The sequence below is a fragment of the Drosophila guanche genome, unplaced genomic scaffold (genome assembly GCF_900245975.1).
Source record: "Drosophila guanche unplaced genomic scaffold, DGUA_6, whole genome shotgun sequence".
In the NCBI taxonomy this organism is placed as follows: domain Eukaryota; kingdom Metazoa; phylum Arthropoda; class Insecta; order Diptera; family Drosophilidae; genus Drosophila; species Drosophila guanche.
The window spans coordinates 14,690,168-14,707,575 of record NW_022995743.1 but is presented as its reverse complement, the minus strand read 5'-3'; the positions used below and the strand labels follow the sequence as shown (position 1 = coordinate 14,707,575).

The 17,408-nt window shown below is 50.7% G+C and overlaps 1 protein-coding gene across 2 annotated transcripts in view; it reads left to right on the top strand.

The window, feature by feature from the left end:
- The window catches only part of LOC117592325 (epidermal growth factor receptor), a 34,016-nt gene extending 16,853 nt beyond the window's left edge, over positions 1 to 17,163 (top strand). The window contains exons 1-5 of one of the 2 annotated variants that reach the window (XM_034286004.1): positions 3,098 to 4,373; positions 11,918 to 12,140; positions 12,199 to 13,379; positions 13,448 to 13,580; positions 13,651 to 17,163. In XM_034286004.1, the coding sequence (XP_034141895.1) occupies positions 4,049 to 4,373; positions 11,918 to 12,140; positions 12,199 to 13,379; positions 13,448 to 13,580; positions 13,651 to 16,108 (4,320 nt within the window). In that variant the 5' untranslated portion in view covers positions 3,098 to 4,048 and the 3' untranslated portion in view covers positions 16,109 to 17,163. Of the gene's footprint in view, positions 1 to 3,097; positions 4,374 to 11,917; positions 12,141 to 12,198; positions 13,380 to 13,447; positions 13,581 to 13,650 lie in introns of those variants that run through there. The other variant, XM_034286005.1, reaches the window with a different exon arrangement.
- Positions 17,164 to 17,408: the final 245 nt, after the last annotated feature.

Here is a 17,408-nt window from a genome sequence, read left to right as displayed (position 1 = left end):
ACCCTTTTTAGCAGGAGGGTATTAGGATTTCGAATCGAGGGTAGCACTTGCGCGATCGTTAAAGGCATAATTATTCTTGAACAACTAATTCAAACTTTGACCTCTACAGAGTTCGATCCAAATTGGAATCCCATTTTAAAGCACAATTATTCACATTAAAGGGTATCTGCAGCTGCGGCCGTCGAAGCCTGAATTTCAGTCAGAGTTTCTTGTTTTGTTTTTGGAATCTTTTTGTTTTGTTTTTGAAACGTGAGTCGTGCCCCAGCAACAGCAACAGCAACAGCAACAGCAGCAACAACAGAAACATTTGCTCGGGCAGACGACGGCGACAATCAATAAAAAAAATCAGTAAAAAACGAGAAAAACTTCAACCAAAAAAAACTTTTATGCTAAAACGATGAGATGAAGTCAAAGTTTCTGCGTATTTGGCTTTATGGCTGGGGTTGGGTTGGGGTTAAAGTTAAGAACCGCACTGCCCCGCCCTGCCCAACCCTGCGCGTTGCTGACCAATTAGCCAGGCTGTCGTGAGAGGAATGTTCCTGGCCAAAAAAGATACAAAACAGCGAAATGTGCCGCATCATGTCGAGGCCTCGGCAATTAGCTTTAATTCTAAGCAGCTTTTTACGGCCGTGCGACAAGTTGAATGCTGATGAAGCGATTCGTCGAACGACGATCGATCTGTCATCTGTAGCACTGGGGGAACGCGAGCAACTCGATCAAAACTGGTCCACATTGTGTGTTTAAAGGGCTGCTGGGAAATCCAATTACGCGGCTCTGGGTGTTAGGGTTGACACGCGCTAAAAGTTGGCCAAAAAGCAGAGCTTTGAGCCCTGGCTGTGAGGTGTTTTGGTGCACTTAAGTGCAAATGTTCGTTGGGAAAACTCTTCAAAGCGCAAATTCGTTGCGCCCTATGGGCACTCGAGAAGTATACATCATCCCTCTCTATCCTAGACAATCTCGAGACACTTGAGCGCCTCCAGAGCCGATCTTTTGTTACTGTTAATCTGCGTGGCACTTGAAAGTAACGCCTCAACCCAAGAGCCGCTGAGAGCCTCTGACTCTGACTCTGGGACTCGACTCGACTCGACGCTACTCTACTCCAGCAGATCGACTCCTCTGCTCATTCTCATCCTCATCGATGGCGATGATCACGATGATTTCGATGCCGACAACCTGCAGAGCGCGCAGGCAGACGGGCAGGAATCGTTTCAAGGGTCCATGTTCTTGAGGCTTTCTTTTGAAATTGGAAAACACAAAAAGATCATAGACAGATGTGGTGGAATGGGGCAACATTTCTCTCCGCATGGCATTTTGTACGCTTCATCAAATTTATATGAATCTTTCGGTCTTTCATCTATGTGTGTGTGTGTGTGTGTGTCTGGCTCTGTGTGTCTGTGTGGGTCGGGGATTCGGTTTCTTACACCTCTCGAGCGGCGTTTACCTGTGCGAACGGAGTGCCTCAAGTGGTTTGGAGATGCCTTCGAGTTGCTTCTCAGCAAAGTTCTCCGTTCTCCGATCAGCGTTCTCGTCTCGCGCTTGTCAGTTGCATGCTCTTCGATTTTGACAGATGATTTTGTACGGGTTGGGCTGGTGCTGGTGCTGGGGCTGGGGCCTGGCTTTGATTGGGGTCTGCATAGACGGCTATTAATATGTTTGATTATGGCTGGAGATCGAGATCGACACGAGATCTGATTGCAGAGAAGAACCTGAACCTGAACCTGAACCTCAGCCTCGAATGGCGGCGCTTGGGCTCGTGTGGCTTTCTCCTGACTGCGAAAATGGGAAACGGTTTTTCAATTTAAAAGTATTTTCATGCTCTAAGACAATGCTCTACGAGGAGACAATGCAACGCCTCTTGAGTCTCAGCGTGGGACTGGAAATGGAACTGCGACTGGAACAGCGGCTGCTGCACGGATTTGAATGCATCTCTAGCAAGATGGTTGCCCTTTTGCCAAGTGCCTCTTTTGTGAGCTGGCAAACTGTTACCAAACAGTTGAAGAGGCCAAAACGATGCTACCTGCCAGAGATGTCCTTTTGGCCGGGCGTAAAAACCCCGATTACTTGTGGGCTGCGTAGCAGACAGGTGAAGATTCCACTCTCCTCTCTTTCTCTCTCTCTCTCTCTCTCTCTCTGCCGACCGATCTGGCTTAGCAATGTTGACAACGCTCGAACAGAAATCTTGGCCAAAATAACAATCCATAGCGCCGTCAGGGCCCACGCAGTCCAGCAGCCTCAACAGAAACACAGACACAAATGCAGATACAAAATTCTGTGATGGAGGAAGGCGGCGAACTTGTGTGCTTATATGGCAACATTGCCCACACACACACACACCAACTCACACACACACACACTCAGGTGAGAGAGTGAGCGATTGCGAGAGCGGTTATATATTTTGTTTGTACCTGAACGGTCACGAATTCGCCGCAAGAAACAACAAAACGGCAACAACAATAGAGCCAAGAAATTGGGATATACACAAGATCTTACCTGTGTGGGAATGTGTGCCGCAATCAATGCGAATCTTAAATGCTCTGCCACCCCGCACAGCTGTCAGAGTTAAGATTATAAGAGAGATTATCCCTAGGATGTACTTTGCCACAGCATGGCAATGATTGCTGCAAGTTTTGCAAGAGGACTGGCCAATATTCAACGTTCTGACACTACTTGAAGAAAGTTGCACAAATATCATCTAGAAGAAGAGCATTTGATAGTGAGGAGTGGGGCGACAGTTTGTGCATTGCTTTGCCCGTGTAGTTTCGTGTTACGCTGACTCTTGGTTTACCTTTGCTACCCGCTCTCTCTCCCTCTCTCTCCCTCTCGCTCTCTCTCTCTCGCTCTCCCTCTTACTCTGTGTTTGTGTGAGTGCAGCTGTGTGTCGCTTTGCTTTAGTTTTATTTTGACCTGATCTGCGCTTAAGATTGTCTCCAGCCGCTCACCTTTTTCCACACTTTTTACCTGTATACCAATGCTCTCACCACGGCTCTCTCTCTCTCTCTCTCCTGCTCTCTCGCTTCGCCTGTATTCGTGTGTGTACGAAAGAGCGTGTTTGGTTCGGCTTTGGGTCCGCTTTTGGTTTCAGTTTTCGATCTTCAGTCTCGAAGAGAACTTGTTGCTGCGCAGACGCGAATTGTTCATGCTGCATCTGTCGGTATCGGTATCGGTATATGACTGGCAATCGATCGTCGCCGATCTCTCGAACTCGTTCGTCGCGTCGCGTCGCGTCGCTAATTTGCCTGTGCTAATCGCAGTGGCAGTCGCATATTACCCACAAATCGCAGTACGGCCACCGGTAATGGGCAGCATCATCATCACATCGTTGGTGGAGAGCAAGTGAACAACCAGTTGAATATTCGAGTAATACACTCGTACGTGTGTTTTTCGTGAATCTCTGCTAATTGGCAGCAGCAATCCACAGTGCGCAGTCCACAGTCCGCTGTCCAAGTGCTGGATGCACACATTTGTTGTGGTGTATCATCCAAAAATCAGTTCAGGGCAAAATGTGTCTGTGCAAATTAACAAAAACAAAGGCGATCATCGCACGGAGAAGCTCCGATTGAGAGCTGCGCCTGCGCGCGTTCCCTAACCTCAAAAGTACGCGTACACAAAAGCCTTCGGACGACTCTTGTGGCTTGTGGCAGTGTGAAACAGTGTGAAACTGGTTCCAGCACACACACACACACACGCAGATACTCACCGTAAACACACTCAAACACAACATATACCACTGCAAATTGCAACGACAACAACTTAAACAAAACTTCAACAAAACTCAAGAAAAAACGCAGTGAAAAAGTCAAATAAAATTTATGAAAAAAGTCTTATTTTCGGCACGCAAAGCTGACGGGGCAAGAAAGCTCAAAGAAAGAGCAAAAATCCAGACGACTTTCTGAAGAGTTGACCACAAAACAAAACTATCCATAAGCCAGCAACCAAACAACAACCAAAAGTGCGAAGAGCAACCAAACCTATGACGTCATTGGCCTTTGAATTAGCACGGATCTAAAGCCTTGCCGTCTGGCCACCCAGCACCCACGCCTTTACCACAATGCGAACCTCCTTCAAGCTACTGCGGAGGCGCAACGGACTCTGCCTGCCACTGCTCCTGCTGCTGCTGGCCCACTGCGTCTGTGTGTGGCCCGCGTCGGCGGCCAGGGACCGCTATGCGCGACAGAATAATCGGCAGCGCAACCAGGATGTGGACCGCGATCGGGATCGCTATGTTTACCGCAGCAGCTCCAACAGGCAGCGCAACAGCAACCGCGGAGGTGGCCACAGCAACAACGCCCTGGGCATGAGCCTGGGAGCGGGAGGCGTCACACTGGCCAACAGCATGGAGGATCAGAAGTCGAACGAGTTCGTTAAGGGCAAAAGTAAGTTCTCGATCTGTCTTCGTCGTGGAGTCTAGGCGTGAGACCCTTCCATCTATCACAATTGTGTATTTATGTAGATTTGCGTGCGTTTCGTTCCCTCATATATCATCAGCGAAGACGGCCCGGCCCGGCCCGGCCCGGCCCGGCCCGGCCCGAATATGGTGGCCATATTTATCAACATATCCGTATCATCAGCATAGTTCTCAGTTCTGTTGGGTTTAGTCGAGTTTCGGCTTGGGTTTCGGTTACAGTTCCACCAATATGGCACTGTTATGGTTTGGTTTTCATTATCTTATCGTGGGACGTGTGCACGGTTGGGCCGTGTTTTTTTTTTGGGTTCTGTTTGCCTCTTCTGCTGCAGTGCCACAGTGCAACATGTTGTTGTTGCTGCTGGTTCAGTTTCGGCTGCATTTTGTATTATTAAGTGTTATCGTTACCCTGGAAACAGCAGTGGGGTATATACGGACTGGCTCAGGTCTTCCCTAATGCCCATCAATCTTTCGCAACTGATAAATCTCTGAGAATTTTGTGCACACATAAAGGATAATATAGTGCCAGTTGTACAGGGTATCCCTCTATTCTATATGCCGAATTGATCGAATACCTTTTACTTACTTTATACCTGCCCTTTGCTGGTCGTCTCACCTGCCCCTGGCCCCTGGCCCCTGGCCCATTGCTCACCTCTTGACTTGGCGCTGCCTTAGTTAAAGAGTCTCTTGTGTGCACTATCGTCCCCCTGCCACAGTACTCCCTGCCCACAGTTATCACGATGTACCACAAATATTACCGACTGATTAGCCAGAGTGAAAGAATTTCGTTTGCCTTCTGTTCGAGTGCATTTCGTAATGTCAAAAGTACAAGGTAAAACCAGAGCTAATAGTGTACAGATCGTTCAGTTTTTTATTCGTCTCTGAACTTTCCAACAGCGTCAGCAGCAACAGAAGAGCCAACTGCAACAAGCGACACAATTTCCAGCTAAAATGGCGACTCGACTCCAAACTGTTGACTCTGCGAATCTCGAGGGTTTCGCGCTGTGGTTTCTGTCGGCTGTGTGTGTTTGGCCGCTGTGCGTTGTGGTCGTTGGGAAATTAATAAGAATTTGAATTCCAATACAACGGTGTCCGTCCGTCCGATTGTTTGAACAACCGTTTGGCAATACGAACGGAACGGAAGGTAACGGCACGGTACGGCGAAATTTAATGAAAAGTTCGAGTACTCGCCGCACTCGCATTTGCCTCGCTGTTGCGTGCTTTTTGTCTGTTTTGTCTGTTTTGTCTGCTGTTTGCGCAGTACTTTGGGGGCAAATGTTTGCATTTGGCGGGCAAACAGAAAAATTGAACAAAAAATACAACAACAAGCTCTATCCTCCGCCTCACCGCCTATTCCTACCCAACGATAGTCGATATTCAGTGATCTTGTAGCTGCAAATTAATATCTGTCCGTCCCTCCGTTCGCTGGTGGCAATTGTGCAAATATTTGGACAAGCAGTTAGCCCCGGTACCTATGCTAATGGAGTGGCTGGCTCTACGCAATAGCCGGATACGCCTAGATAAGCGAGCTATGACACCGATAACGAGACATCGAAAAGGTCCCCCCCAAGGACTACTTCTACCCAACGCATCGTGTCCCATGATTGCCCGATGATTGTTACTCTGTTAATCTTTTTTTTTTGCACAACTCGACGTTGAAATTGTTGGTTTGTTTGGGTTGCTTGGCTTTTTTCTCTCTCTCTTTCTTTATGATCATAAATAAGCACAGCTGCGGCAAATATGCAAATACTGGTAAACGCTAGAGAAAACCCTGCCACAAGCTGCACGTGCATGCCAAATGGGAAACTTGAGCAGCAGGCCACTACATATAATAAACGCGATTATTGTTAAAGATTTTATTGCTCCAATGCCTGGTAAATACTGAACTCATTTTCAATTATACATTCGTAGAAATGTGCACATTCGGTACAGTGGACACACACGGTAGAGTGTTGCTCTTCCTGCTGGGTTTTCCCATTGATACCACTCATGGTACTTGGGGGTACTTCCTGGTAATTCCCATAATATATTTCCATAATATTATTATTCTATTTTGATGATCTTATTCTAAGATATCATTTCTACGCTATATTCTACTCCCATTAGTTTATTTTCTGTTTCCAGTTCCCTTACGTTTTCCTCCTAGAATTTGGTGCTCAAATCTATGGCAGGCACGCTCCTCTCTCTCCCATTCCCCCATGCACACACAGAGAACCCATCTGTTGCCTGTGTGTGTGTGCGTGTTAACGCTTGAAAAACCACATTCCATAGTGCGCTTTACTGCGGCGAGTCGCCTTCCAAGCCGACTTGGAGTCCAATCAGCATCCATCCAACTATCCATCCCCTTCCCCACTGCCACACTCTAGTCCCCCCCTTCGTGGCGTAAGCTTCAGCTAATTACAGCGTGAGGCACGCGCTATCCTCTCTCGTCCGTGTCTGTGTGTGTGTGCTTTGCATTTTTCTATAATACTTCTGATTAAGCCATCGTCTATGGCCAATAAATGGCCAAATTGAAATGCGAAATGTCCAAAAGGCAGCTCTAGACTTGCCTCAGTTTGAACTTTAAGGCCTAAGACTGAGTTTTGCTGTTGTTGCATTTACTTTTAGACGTTTTCCAACGGCTGCTGCAAGCGGAATACTGGTTTTCCGAAACCCACACACAGCCACGCAGCCACACAGATGCAACGAGTACAGAGAGAGAGAGAGAGAGAGAGAGAGAGAGAGGCACAAAGAGAGAGCATCTATGGCTGCTGCGATTGCGCAGCGTCGCTGCCCCCTTCTCTCGCTCACTTGTTGATTGTTTTCCAAGAGTTTCCTCTCCGCTCCCGCATTTGGTTTCAGTTTTCCAGACTTTTACGACACTTTTCCCTGCAGCCCCCACAGCAGCATCGAAGGCGGTGGCGGTGGCGGTGGCGGTGGCAGAGTTTCGTGAACTTTTGACTGCAACACCACTCGACTCTCCCTTCCCCGCTGCCAGCGTGTGGGCGTCCGATGTGATGTCGAAAGCAAAGCCAGAGTTAAACCCAAAACAGAAACCAAAACCAAAACTAAAACCAATGCTGACGCTCGCGTCTCGGCCCACGATTCTTCTGGCTGCTGCCTCTCCTCGATTTTCTTGCTGTTTTGGCTCGGCTCGGCTCGGCCTGGCCCTCTCCTCTGTTTTGTTCTCTATTTCGCGGTTCTATGCCTAAAAATAGTTGCCAATGTTGGCAATGATTGCGAGCGTTTTCAAAGCCAGGCAGCAGACCAAAAATGGCGCCAGGGCGTGCTCATTAAGCCTGGCCAGAACCGAATGCAGCTGTGCCGACCGGGAGGGGGGGGGCCTAGTGTAACTGTTGAGCTTAAGGGGATCGAGAACAAAGAGAAGCAGCAGCAGAAACAGCAACTGCAACAATAAGCTTATCTAATCCAAGCATTCCTGTTGCTTTTGCTGTTTCTGTTGCTGTTGCTGTTTCTGTTGTTGTTGCTGTCGTGAGGCACGACCTGCGCCCAATTGTTGTTCGAAACAAAATGAACGCGCTTCGAACACGAAAACCCAAAACCAGAAGATGAAGATGATCAAGGAGAAGAGGCAGCAACATCAAGGGAGAGGGCAGTGATGAGCCGCCACAAGGCATCATCATCCAAGCGGCATGCTGGGGCTATGGCTGTGGCTGCGGCTGTGGCTGTGGCTGTTGTTGCATCTTTGCTTTGTGGTCGTTGCCTGATTTGCCTTTGCTTAAACACTGCGAGAAAAATAAAGCAGTTGAGCGAGAATATGGAATTTGGAATACATTTAAAGAAATGTAACTTTACATTTCATCTGCTGAAATAGGTTTAATGTTTTCTCCATAGTCCTTGCAGCAAGGAAGTGTGGAGTGTATCCCATTTCTCTCACTGCTTTTCCGAGGACAGTTTGTTTGTCGGTACTCTGTTGCTGCTGTTGTTGTCGTTGCACTCCACTCGCCACTCCACTCTCCACTCAATTCCAGTGTAAAATTTGTTCTGCCATTCTGAAGATGCGCCTGCGCTTGCGCTTGCAGCGTTTTCTGGCCAAGATTGTTCAGGCCCTCTGGCTCACCCGCCCTCTCAGCAACTGCAAGTTGCGCTTATTTGCCTTCGCATTCGCCTTCGTGACGCCACGACGCGAGCATAGAACACAGCAAAAAAACTGCAGCAAGCTGCAATTGCAACAACAAACACGAAAGAAAGTTGCCGCAACAGCATTCTGCAAAAGCGAGAGAGAGAGAGAGGGAGTGATAGGGAGAGAGAGAGAGAGAGAGAGAGAGAGAGGAAAATTGCAAAATCCGCGCACGTAAGCGACGGGCCTGGAGACTCCAACTCTAAGCTCTAAGCTAACTCTAGAGTCCCCAATCCAATCCGATCGCTGGCTGGTTCCCGTCCAGTGCTCCGCCCTCCCCTCACCGTAGCCATAATGAGCTGCGTGTTTTTTAATGGCCGCACAAATGAATTTATTAAGCACTTTTACACAATTTCATTGTAAAAGAGGCGCGTGCCAGCGCCGCTGCTGGAGCCGGCCACTCGATTGAAATTGTCGCAAAACAGTTATGAATTATTTATGTGGCAGACAGTGGATGGAAAGGAGGGGAGGTAGTGGCATTATGGATCATGGAGTGTGGCATGTGGATTGCCGGGCAATGATAATCTATGACACCCAGTGATCGGTTGTTTCAGCTGCTGCATCTGCATATGGAAACGGACTCAGACTCGGACTCGAACTGGTGCCAACTTTCTCCAGGGGGGATGGATGGATGGCTGCAGATCAATGTACTTGCTCTTGTACCCCTTCCAACACACTCGGAGTTTAGCCAGAGGGAATAACGGAGTACGGTCCGGCCTTATAATTTGATCGAATCGATTTTGTTGGGCAAGCTGCGAGCTTGGCTCTGACAAAAACAAAGCATGCTTAATGCCCTTTTAAATCTTTTGTTATATTACAACAAGATCTAGACAATTCTGGTTCCTGCCTGCCCCGGGCAAAGGTACACAAAAATGTATCTGAAAGAACAGCAGCAGCAGCAGCAGCAGCAACAAAAACAATGCTACAAAAAAAGATACGAACCAACAGGAGAAGAACAAGCAATCCAGATGGTCTCTTCTCTCTGGCTGTGGCTCTACCTCTTGGATTTTGGTTTCGGTTTCGGGCCATGAGTTAAAAATCTTTTCCACGAAATGAAAAAACACACACACAAAACGTGAGCGAGGCAGCAACAACAAAAACTGTTAAATGCGCAGAACCGGCTGAGCGAGTCGTCGGGGTCTTGTGGCTGGAGCTCGGGTCTCTGTCTATCTTGAGGCTGCAACACACACACAGAGAGAGAGAGAGAGAGAGAGAGAGATGGTGAGGGGCGAACTTCAAGAACGTTTTGCGTCTAGGCCAAAAGAGAGAGAGAGAGAGAGAGAGAGCGCGAGAAGGAGTAGGAAAACCTCACGAGTCCAAAAGTCAAATCACAGATGGAAAAACCGAAAGAATCGATTATGCAGTGCTTTCTTCTCCTTTTCCCCCATTTCCATTTCCATCTCAATCTTCTGCTGCCGCTACTGGCAGGGGGAGGGGCTAAGAGCAGAGTTAACAAAAAAACAATATTTAGAAAGTCAGCAAAGTCGGCGGCAAAGTGAAGCTTGGAATGCGGTTGCCTATTAATCAGTACGTCAGCTGTGTGGCACGAAGTGGCAGCAGGCAAGGGGAGGACAGGGCGACTGTACGTACAGCTTGGGGGCTACGAAGGGCACTGGTGATGGCTTGGCATACAAATCGATAAGCAAATACACACACACAGAACGTGTGTGTGTGTTGATTAATCTCGCTGACGAGTTTGTTGCCTAAGTCTTTTGTTTTAATGAGCACATCATGAATTATGACTTTGATTTGTGCTGCGGCTACAGCTGCTTCCCCCGTCTCGACCATCACTCATTAGGAGCGGCTGCCGCACTCTTGGCCTTAGCCTAAGGATTACAAATTAGCCTTTTTTTTCTCGTACGCGGACTCTCTGATGCCCTGATGCTCTGAGTCTGAGGCGGGCGTGTCGCTGGCCAAGAGAAAAATCGCATATGCCCCGCTCATTTCACGCGAAACCCCAGTCCGTGGTCTCCAGTTAAAGTCAACATTTTGCCTGGCAGGGGAGCAGCCACAGCCACACAGCCACACAGCCACAGCCTCTGTCTCTGTCTCTGCTGTCGTGGCTTACGTTTCAGGCCTCGAACATGAAAAACTCTGCTGATAAATTGTGCGCGATAAAGCCCGAGCTCGGCGTGGCTTGAAAAGGGTTTCGTGATGTCGGGTTCTCTCGGCCTGAGAATTGAAGGCGGTGGCGCAGACTGAAGGGGCGGGCGGGTAGAAAACTGCTGCCCAACGGCATTGGGGAGCATCATCATTCTCCAGCGACACAAAAACAAAACAAAAAGAGCTCGAAACAAAGCTGAAGAATTTGTACGAAAATATTTGCGCTTCGATTGCCCAGCCGCTTTTGATCAGTGTCCAGCGACAAAGTCGAGGTCCCAGTCGTGGCCTCACCTTCGCCATGCTCCGTGTGCTCCTCTTGCCTTCCTCTTCTTGCTGGGAGCCTGAGTCTGCCGCCGAGTGGAATGCATGGGACGCATATCTGGGCTGGGGGCATTTAACTTTTTCTTCCCATCACAGTGGAATTTCTCCGTTTCTGTTTCTGGCGACATACAAATATTTGTGTGCCATTCGTTCGGTTTCATAATTGTGTGTTTGTTTCTTCTTATGATATTTGTTCAAAGGAAATCAATAAACGAAATGCCGCAGCATCATCAGTGGCAGCCATTTTGGTGGATAATTAGTTGGGGTCCGACGAGTAGGGTTGGGTGACTGCATGGCCAATGATGATGTTGGTTGCTGCACCATGTGGGCTGCCACCAGGTGGGTGTCGTCTCTAGCTTCGACACATGGCACACTTTTGCGGCCCACACGTAGCCCACATGTGCAGCCCTTTTTCCAAAGAATCTCTCGGCGTGGTGTGTGCATATGAAATTGTATCTATTGGATGCAAATCAATGGACTCGTCGCCGAAGATGTTCGACTACGCGAGCAGCTAAAACAGGTCGCTGACTAATGATAACAGAGCGTCTGGTCTCCGGAACGGAACGGCATTGCGTGGGCTGCTAATTATTAAAAACGCCAACTGACTTCGACTCTGACTCTGACTTTGAGGTTGATGCTGGGGCTGGGGCTGGTGCGTCGCCCACTTGTTTCGCTTTTTTGTTGTATGCCTCATTTTATTGCTTCCGAGCATACAACAAACAAAAGACTCGAGCAACAAACTTCTCTCTCTCTCTCTCTCTCTCTCTTTGGCTGCCTCAGAGCTATTTCCGTTTACAATTCGAAGCGAAATTAATTTCCCAACTCAACACCTCCACAGCCATCGGACATTGTGGGATAATTAGACAGTTTAGGGTCACTCCGGTTGGACCCTTCCATTAGTTACTCCCACTTGAAATGCACAACCGAAACTACAACAATTTCCCCTTTTTTTTGTCAACTTTCTTTTGCAGTCTGCATCGGCACCAAGTCCCGCCTGTCCTCGCCCTCGAACCGAGAGCATCATTACCGGAACCTGCGCGATCGCTACACGAACTGCACCTACGTGGACGGCAATCTGGAGCTGACATGGCTGCAGGACCCCAATCTGGATCTCAGCTTCCTCGACAGCATACGCGAGGTGACTGGCTACATTCTGATCAGCCACGTTGACGTCACCAAGGTGGTGTTTCCAAAGTAAGTTTGCAGACAGTTCCCCGAATTCAGGACAGGGTCTAACCTCTTCCCCTTGCAGACTGCAAATCATTCGCGGACGCACGCTCTTCAGCCTGGCCGTGGAGGACGAGAAGTACGCGCTGTTCGCCATTTACTCGAAAATGTACACGCTGGAGATGCCCGAACTGCGGGACATCCTGCAGGGCGGCGTGGGTTTCTTCAACAACTTCAATCTCTGCCACACGCGCACCATTGTGTGGCGGGAGATCCTCACTGGCAGCACCGAAAACTTCAATTACACTTACAACTTTACGGCGCCGGAGCGCGAGTGCCCCAAGTGCCACGAGAAGTGCGGCAGTGGGCCGTGCTGGGGCGAGGGCGCACACAACTGCCAAAAGTTCAGCAAAATCAACTGCGCCCCACAGTGCGCACAGGGCAGATGCTACGGGCGGGGGCCACGGGAGTGCTGTCACCTATTCTGCGCCGGAGGCTGCACGGGACCCACACAGAAGGACTGCATCGCGTGCAAGAACTTCTTCGATGAGGGCGTCTGCAAGGAGGAGTGCCCGCCCATGCGCAAGTACAATCCCACCAGCTACATCCTCGAAACGAATCCAGAGGGCAAGTATGCCTATGGAGCCACCTGCGTGAAGGAGTGCCCCGGCCATCTGCTGAAGGACAACGGCGCCTGCGTGCGCAGCTGCCCCTCGGACAAGATGGCCAAGGAGGGCGATTGTGTGCCCTGCAACGGGCCCTGCCCCAAGACCTGTCCCGGCGTCGAAACAGTCAACTCGGGCAACATTGAATCGCTGCGCAACTGCACCGTGATCGATGGCAACATTCGCATCCTGGACCAAACCTTCTACGGCTACCAGGATGTGTACGTCAACTATACGATGGGTCCGCGCTACATTCCCCTCGATCCCGAGCGGCTGGAGGTCTTCTCCACGGTGAAGGAGATCACCGGCTACCTCAACATCGAAGGCAACTTCTCGGGCTTCCGGAATCTTTCCTACTTCCGCAATCTGGAGATCATCCACGGCCGCCAGCTGATGGAGAGTCTCTTTGCAGCGCTCTCGATTGTGAAGTCCTCGCTGCACAGCCTCGAGATGCGCAATCTCAAGCGGATCAGCTCCGGCAGCGTCGTCATCCAGCACAACCGCAATCTCTGCTACGTGGGCGACATACGATGGAACGCTGTGCAGAAGTCACCCGACCAGAAGCAGTGGATCAACGAGAACCTGAACGCCGCCGAGTGCCGTAAGTGGACGCAGACTTAAACGAATCCCAGAGTCACTTTTTAAACCCAAATCTCTTATCTTCTATAGGCAAAGCTGGCCTGGTCTGCTCGGACCAGTGCAACGAAGACGGCTGCTGGGGATCGGGCACGGATCAGTGTCTCAACTGCAAGAACTTCAACTACAATGGCACCTGCATCGCCGACTGTCGCAACATTACCAAGTGAGTCCAAACACCCAATCCAGCCAGAGATCTTTCCGTACTAAACTGAATCCCTTTTCCCGTCTTTTAGTGCCTATCAGTTCGATACGAAGACGTGCAAGATGTGTCATCCAGAGTGCCGCACGTGCTCTGGGCCCGGGGCCGATCACTGTGACGAGTGTGTCCATGTGCGGGACGAGCAGCACTGCGTGTCCGAGTGCCCCGAGGAGAAGTACAGCGAGAATGGAGTGTGCCTCAGGTGCCACGAGACCTGCGAGGGCTGCACCGGACCGAAGGACACGATCGGAGCGGGCGGCTGCAAGACCTGCAATCTGGCAATCATCAACAACGATGCCACCGTGGAGCGCTGTCTGCTGAAGGACGACAAGTGCCCCGACGGCTACTACTGGGAGTATGTGCATCCGCAGGAGCAGGGCACCCTCAAGCCGCTGGCCGGGAAGGCAGTCTGCAGGAAGTGCCACCCCCGCTGCGAGCTGTGCACCAACTACGGCTTCCACGAGCAGGTGTGCTCCAAGTGCGTGGGCTACAAGCGGCGCGAGCAGTGCGAGGACGAGTGCCCGGCCGACCACTACACGGACGAGGAGCAGCGCGAGTGCTTCGAGTGCCATCCGGAGTGCAAGGGATGCACTGGGCCCGGCTCCGACGACTGCATTGCCTGCCGCAACTTCAAGCTCTTTGGCTTCCACGACGCCGCCACCTACGAGAACTCGACGCTCTTCAACTGCACCTCAAAGTGTCCGACAGAGTTCCGGCACGTCAACTACCAATCCCTTCAGATCGGACCCTACTGCGCCTCCAGCCCACCGCGGGGAGGCAAGCTCAATGCCAGCCTGGATGTGAACATGATTGCCATTATCACCATTGCCGTGCTCATAGCGACCATCTGCATCCTCTCCGTGGTCACGTACCTCTGTCGCCAGAAGCAGAAGGCCAAGAAGGAGACGGTCAAGATGACGATGGCCCTGTCCGGCTGCGAGGACTCTGAACCACTGCGCCCCTCCAACATTGGGGCCAATCTCTGCAAGCTGCGCATCGTCAAGGACGCTGAGCTGCGAAAGGGCGGTGTCCTGGGCATGGGCGCTTTCGGGCGTGTCTTCAAGGGCGTCTGGGTGCCGGAGGGCGAGAACGTCAAGATCCCCGTGGCCATCAAGGAGCTGCTGAAGTCCTCGGGCGCCGAGTCCAGCGAGGAGTTTCTGCGCGAGGCCTACATCATGGCCTCCGTGGAGCACGGCAACCTGCTGAAGCTGCTGGCCGTCTGCATGTCCTCCCAGATGATGCTGATCACGCAGCTGATGCCGCTGGGCTGCCTGCTCGACTATGTGCGCAACAACCGCGACAAGATCGGCTCGAAGGCGCTGCTCAACTGGTCCACGCAGATCGCCAAGGGCATGTCCTACCTGGAGGAGAAGCGACTCGTGCATCGCGATTTGGCGGCACGCAACGTTCTGGTGCAGACACCCTCGCTGGTCAAGATCACGGACTTTGGGCTGGCCAAGCTGCTGAGCAGCGACTCCAACGAGTACAAGGCGGCCGGCGGCAAGATGCCCATCAAGTGGCTGGCCCTGGAGTGCATTCGGAACCGCGTCTTCACCAGCAAGTCGGATGTTTGGGCCTTCGGTGTGACCATCTGGGAGCTGCTCACCTTCGGCCAGCGGCCACACGAGAACATCCCCGCCAAGGACATACCCGACCTCATCGAGGTGGGCCTGAAGCTGGAGCAGCCGGAGATCTGCTCCCTGGACATCTACTGCACTCTGCTCTCCTGCTGGCACCTCGATGCCGCCATGCGGCCGACTTTCAAGCAGCTAATGACGGTCTTTGCGGAGTTCGCCCGCGATCCGGGCCGCTATCTGGCCATCCCCGGCGACAAGTTCACCCGCCTGCCCGCCTACACCAGCCAGGACGAAAAGGATCTCATACGCAAGCTGGCCCCCACCTCGGACGGCTCTGAGCCCATGGTCGAGGCGGACGACTATCTGCAGCCCAAGGCAGCGCCTGGTCCCAGCCACCGCACGGACGGCACTGACGAAATTCCCAAGCTGAATCGCTACTGCAAGGATCCCAGCAACAAGAACTCCAACGGCGGCGTCGTCGGCGATGATGAGACCGACTCGAGTGCCCGTGAGGTGGGTGTCGGCAATCTGCGTCTCGACCTGCCCGTCGACGAGGACGACTACCTGATGCCCACGTGCCAGGGCGCCGGCCCCAACAACAATAACAATCACATCAATCCCAATCACAATGTGACCGGCGCGGGCACCACCGCTGGCTACATGGATCTCATCGGAGTGCCCGTCAGCGTGGACAACCCCGAGTATCTGCTGAATGCGCAGGCCCTGAATGTGGGGGAGGCGCCCATACCCACGCAGACCATCGGCATCCCTGTGATGGGAGTGCCCGGCACGCTGGAGGTGAAGATTCCGATACCGGGCAGCGAGCCGACCAGCTCCGACCACGAGTATTACAACGACACGCAGCGGGAGTTGCAGCCGCTGCATCGGAACCGCAACACCGAGACCAGGGTGTAGCCAGTCGACTGCCAACCCACTGCCAGAATGGAATATTGAATTCTTGCCACAATACCCAAGTGCCTTTTGAAGCCCACGCCAACGCCAACGCCAACGCCCACGCCATGCGGATGCACGGGCACGTGCCTTTGAATGCTGTTATCATAGATAGAACCCATTCGACGCCTGTATAAACCAGAGCCCCCAGCCCAAGCCCAAGCCCAACCCTAGGATAGATGTGTACATTACTACCGATATTACTCTATAGTGTACTTAGCCCCTACCCTCTACCCCCTATGGCATAGCTTTGTGTATACTCGTACTTCTCTATCCTAACCCACTAGCCACTAGTTGAGTAGTCAGCGGTCAGGATCGTCGTCGCGGTCCTGCGCTTGTAGATTCTATGTAATTACGAGAACAAAACACCGATAGTGCATTTCTTAGACGCCTCCGCCACGGCGGATCCTTCGATCCTTCGATGGTCCGCGCGGAGGGCGCACACTAAGCTAAACCTAAACGTATCTCTAGTTCATTTGGCCAACCTGTCGCCAGATGCATCAATAACTTCTTATCGTGAATAGTTAGTTATAGTTAGCGCCTAGCTTCCAACTGTGATATATGTAGATTGTAGGCAATATTTAAGGACACTTTCAGACACGATGAACAAACCGAACGACTCGAAAAACCAATCAAAAGTTACATAGAAAACAGATAGATGTGCAGATTTAGGTCTAGTTTCAAATCCCATTCGACATCATGAAAAGTTTTGAGCAACAAATCCCTAGCGTGCCATGCGTCGATCGATGCGATTCTCCTAAAGATTTCGAATATTTGTTTGGCTGCTGCTATCTCTAGTGTAAGTGTGCGCGCTTAGGCGATACGTTAACGTTAATACGATAAATCCCACAGCAAAATATCAGTCCTCTACATAAAATATATTTACTTCTTATAAACAGATTTGTAGATTGGCCACGTGTAGCTTTTGCATAAGGAATATGTTACTTTAATTTAACTAGTTTATTTCTACATCTAAACACAATATACAATATACAAAAATATAAAATAAAATAATATCATTTTTGAATGTACTTTTACGCTGACATTTGCTTTTTAACACACCAATTAAGGAGAGTTTCCCCATCTTTGGAAATAAGTCTTGGGTGCACTTGAATGGATTTGATATTTTTTAAACCCGGTACTCGAAAAGTAAATACAGAAGAATGATCATGATCAGCATCAATAGCCGAGCCCATATATAGCCATGTGTCTGTCCGTTCGTCTTGTTTGACGCCTAGTTCTCAGAGACCATAAGAGCTAGGGT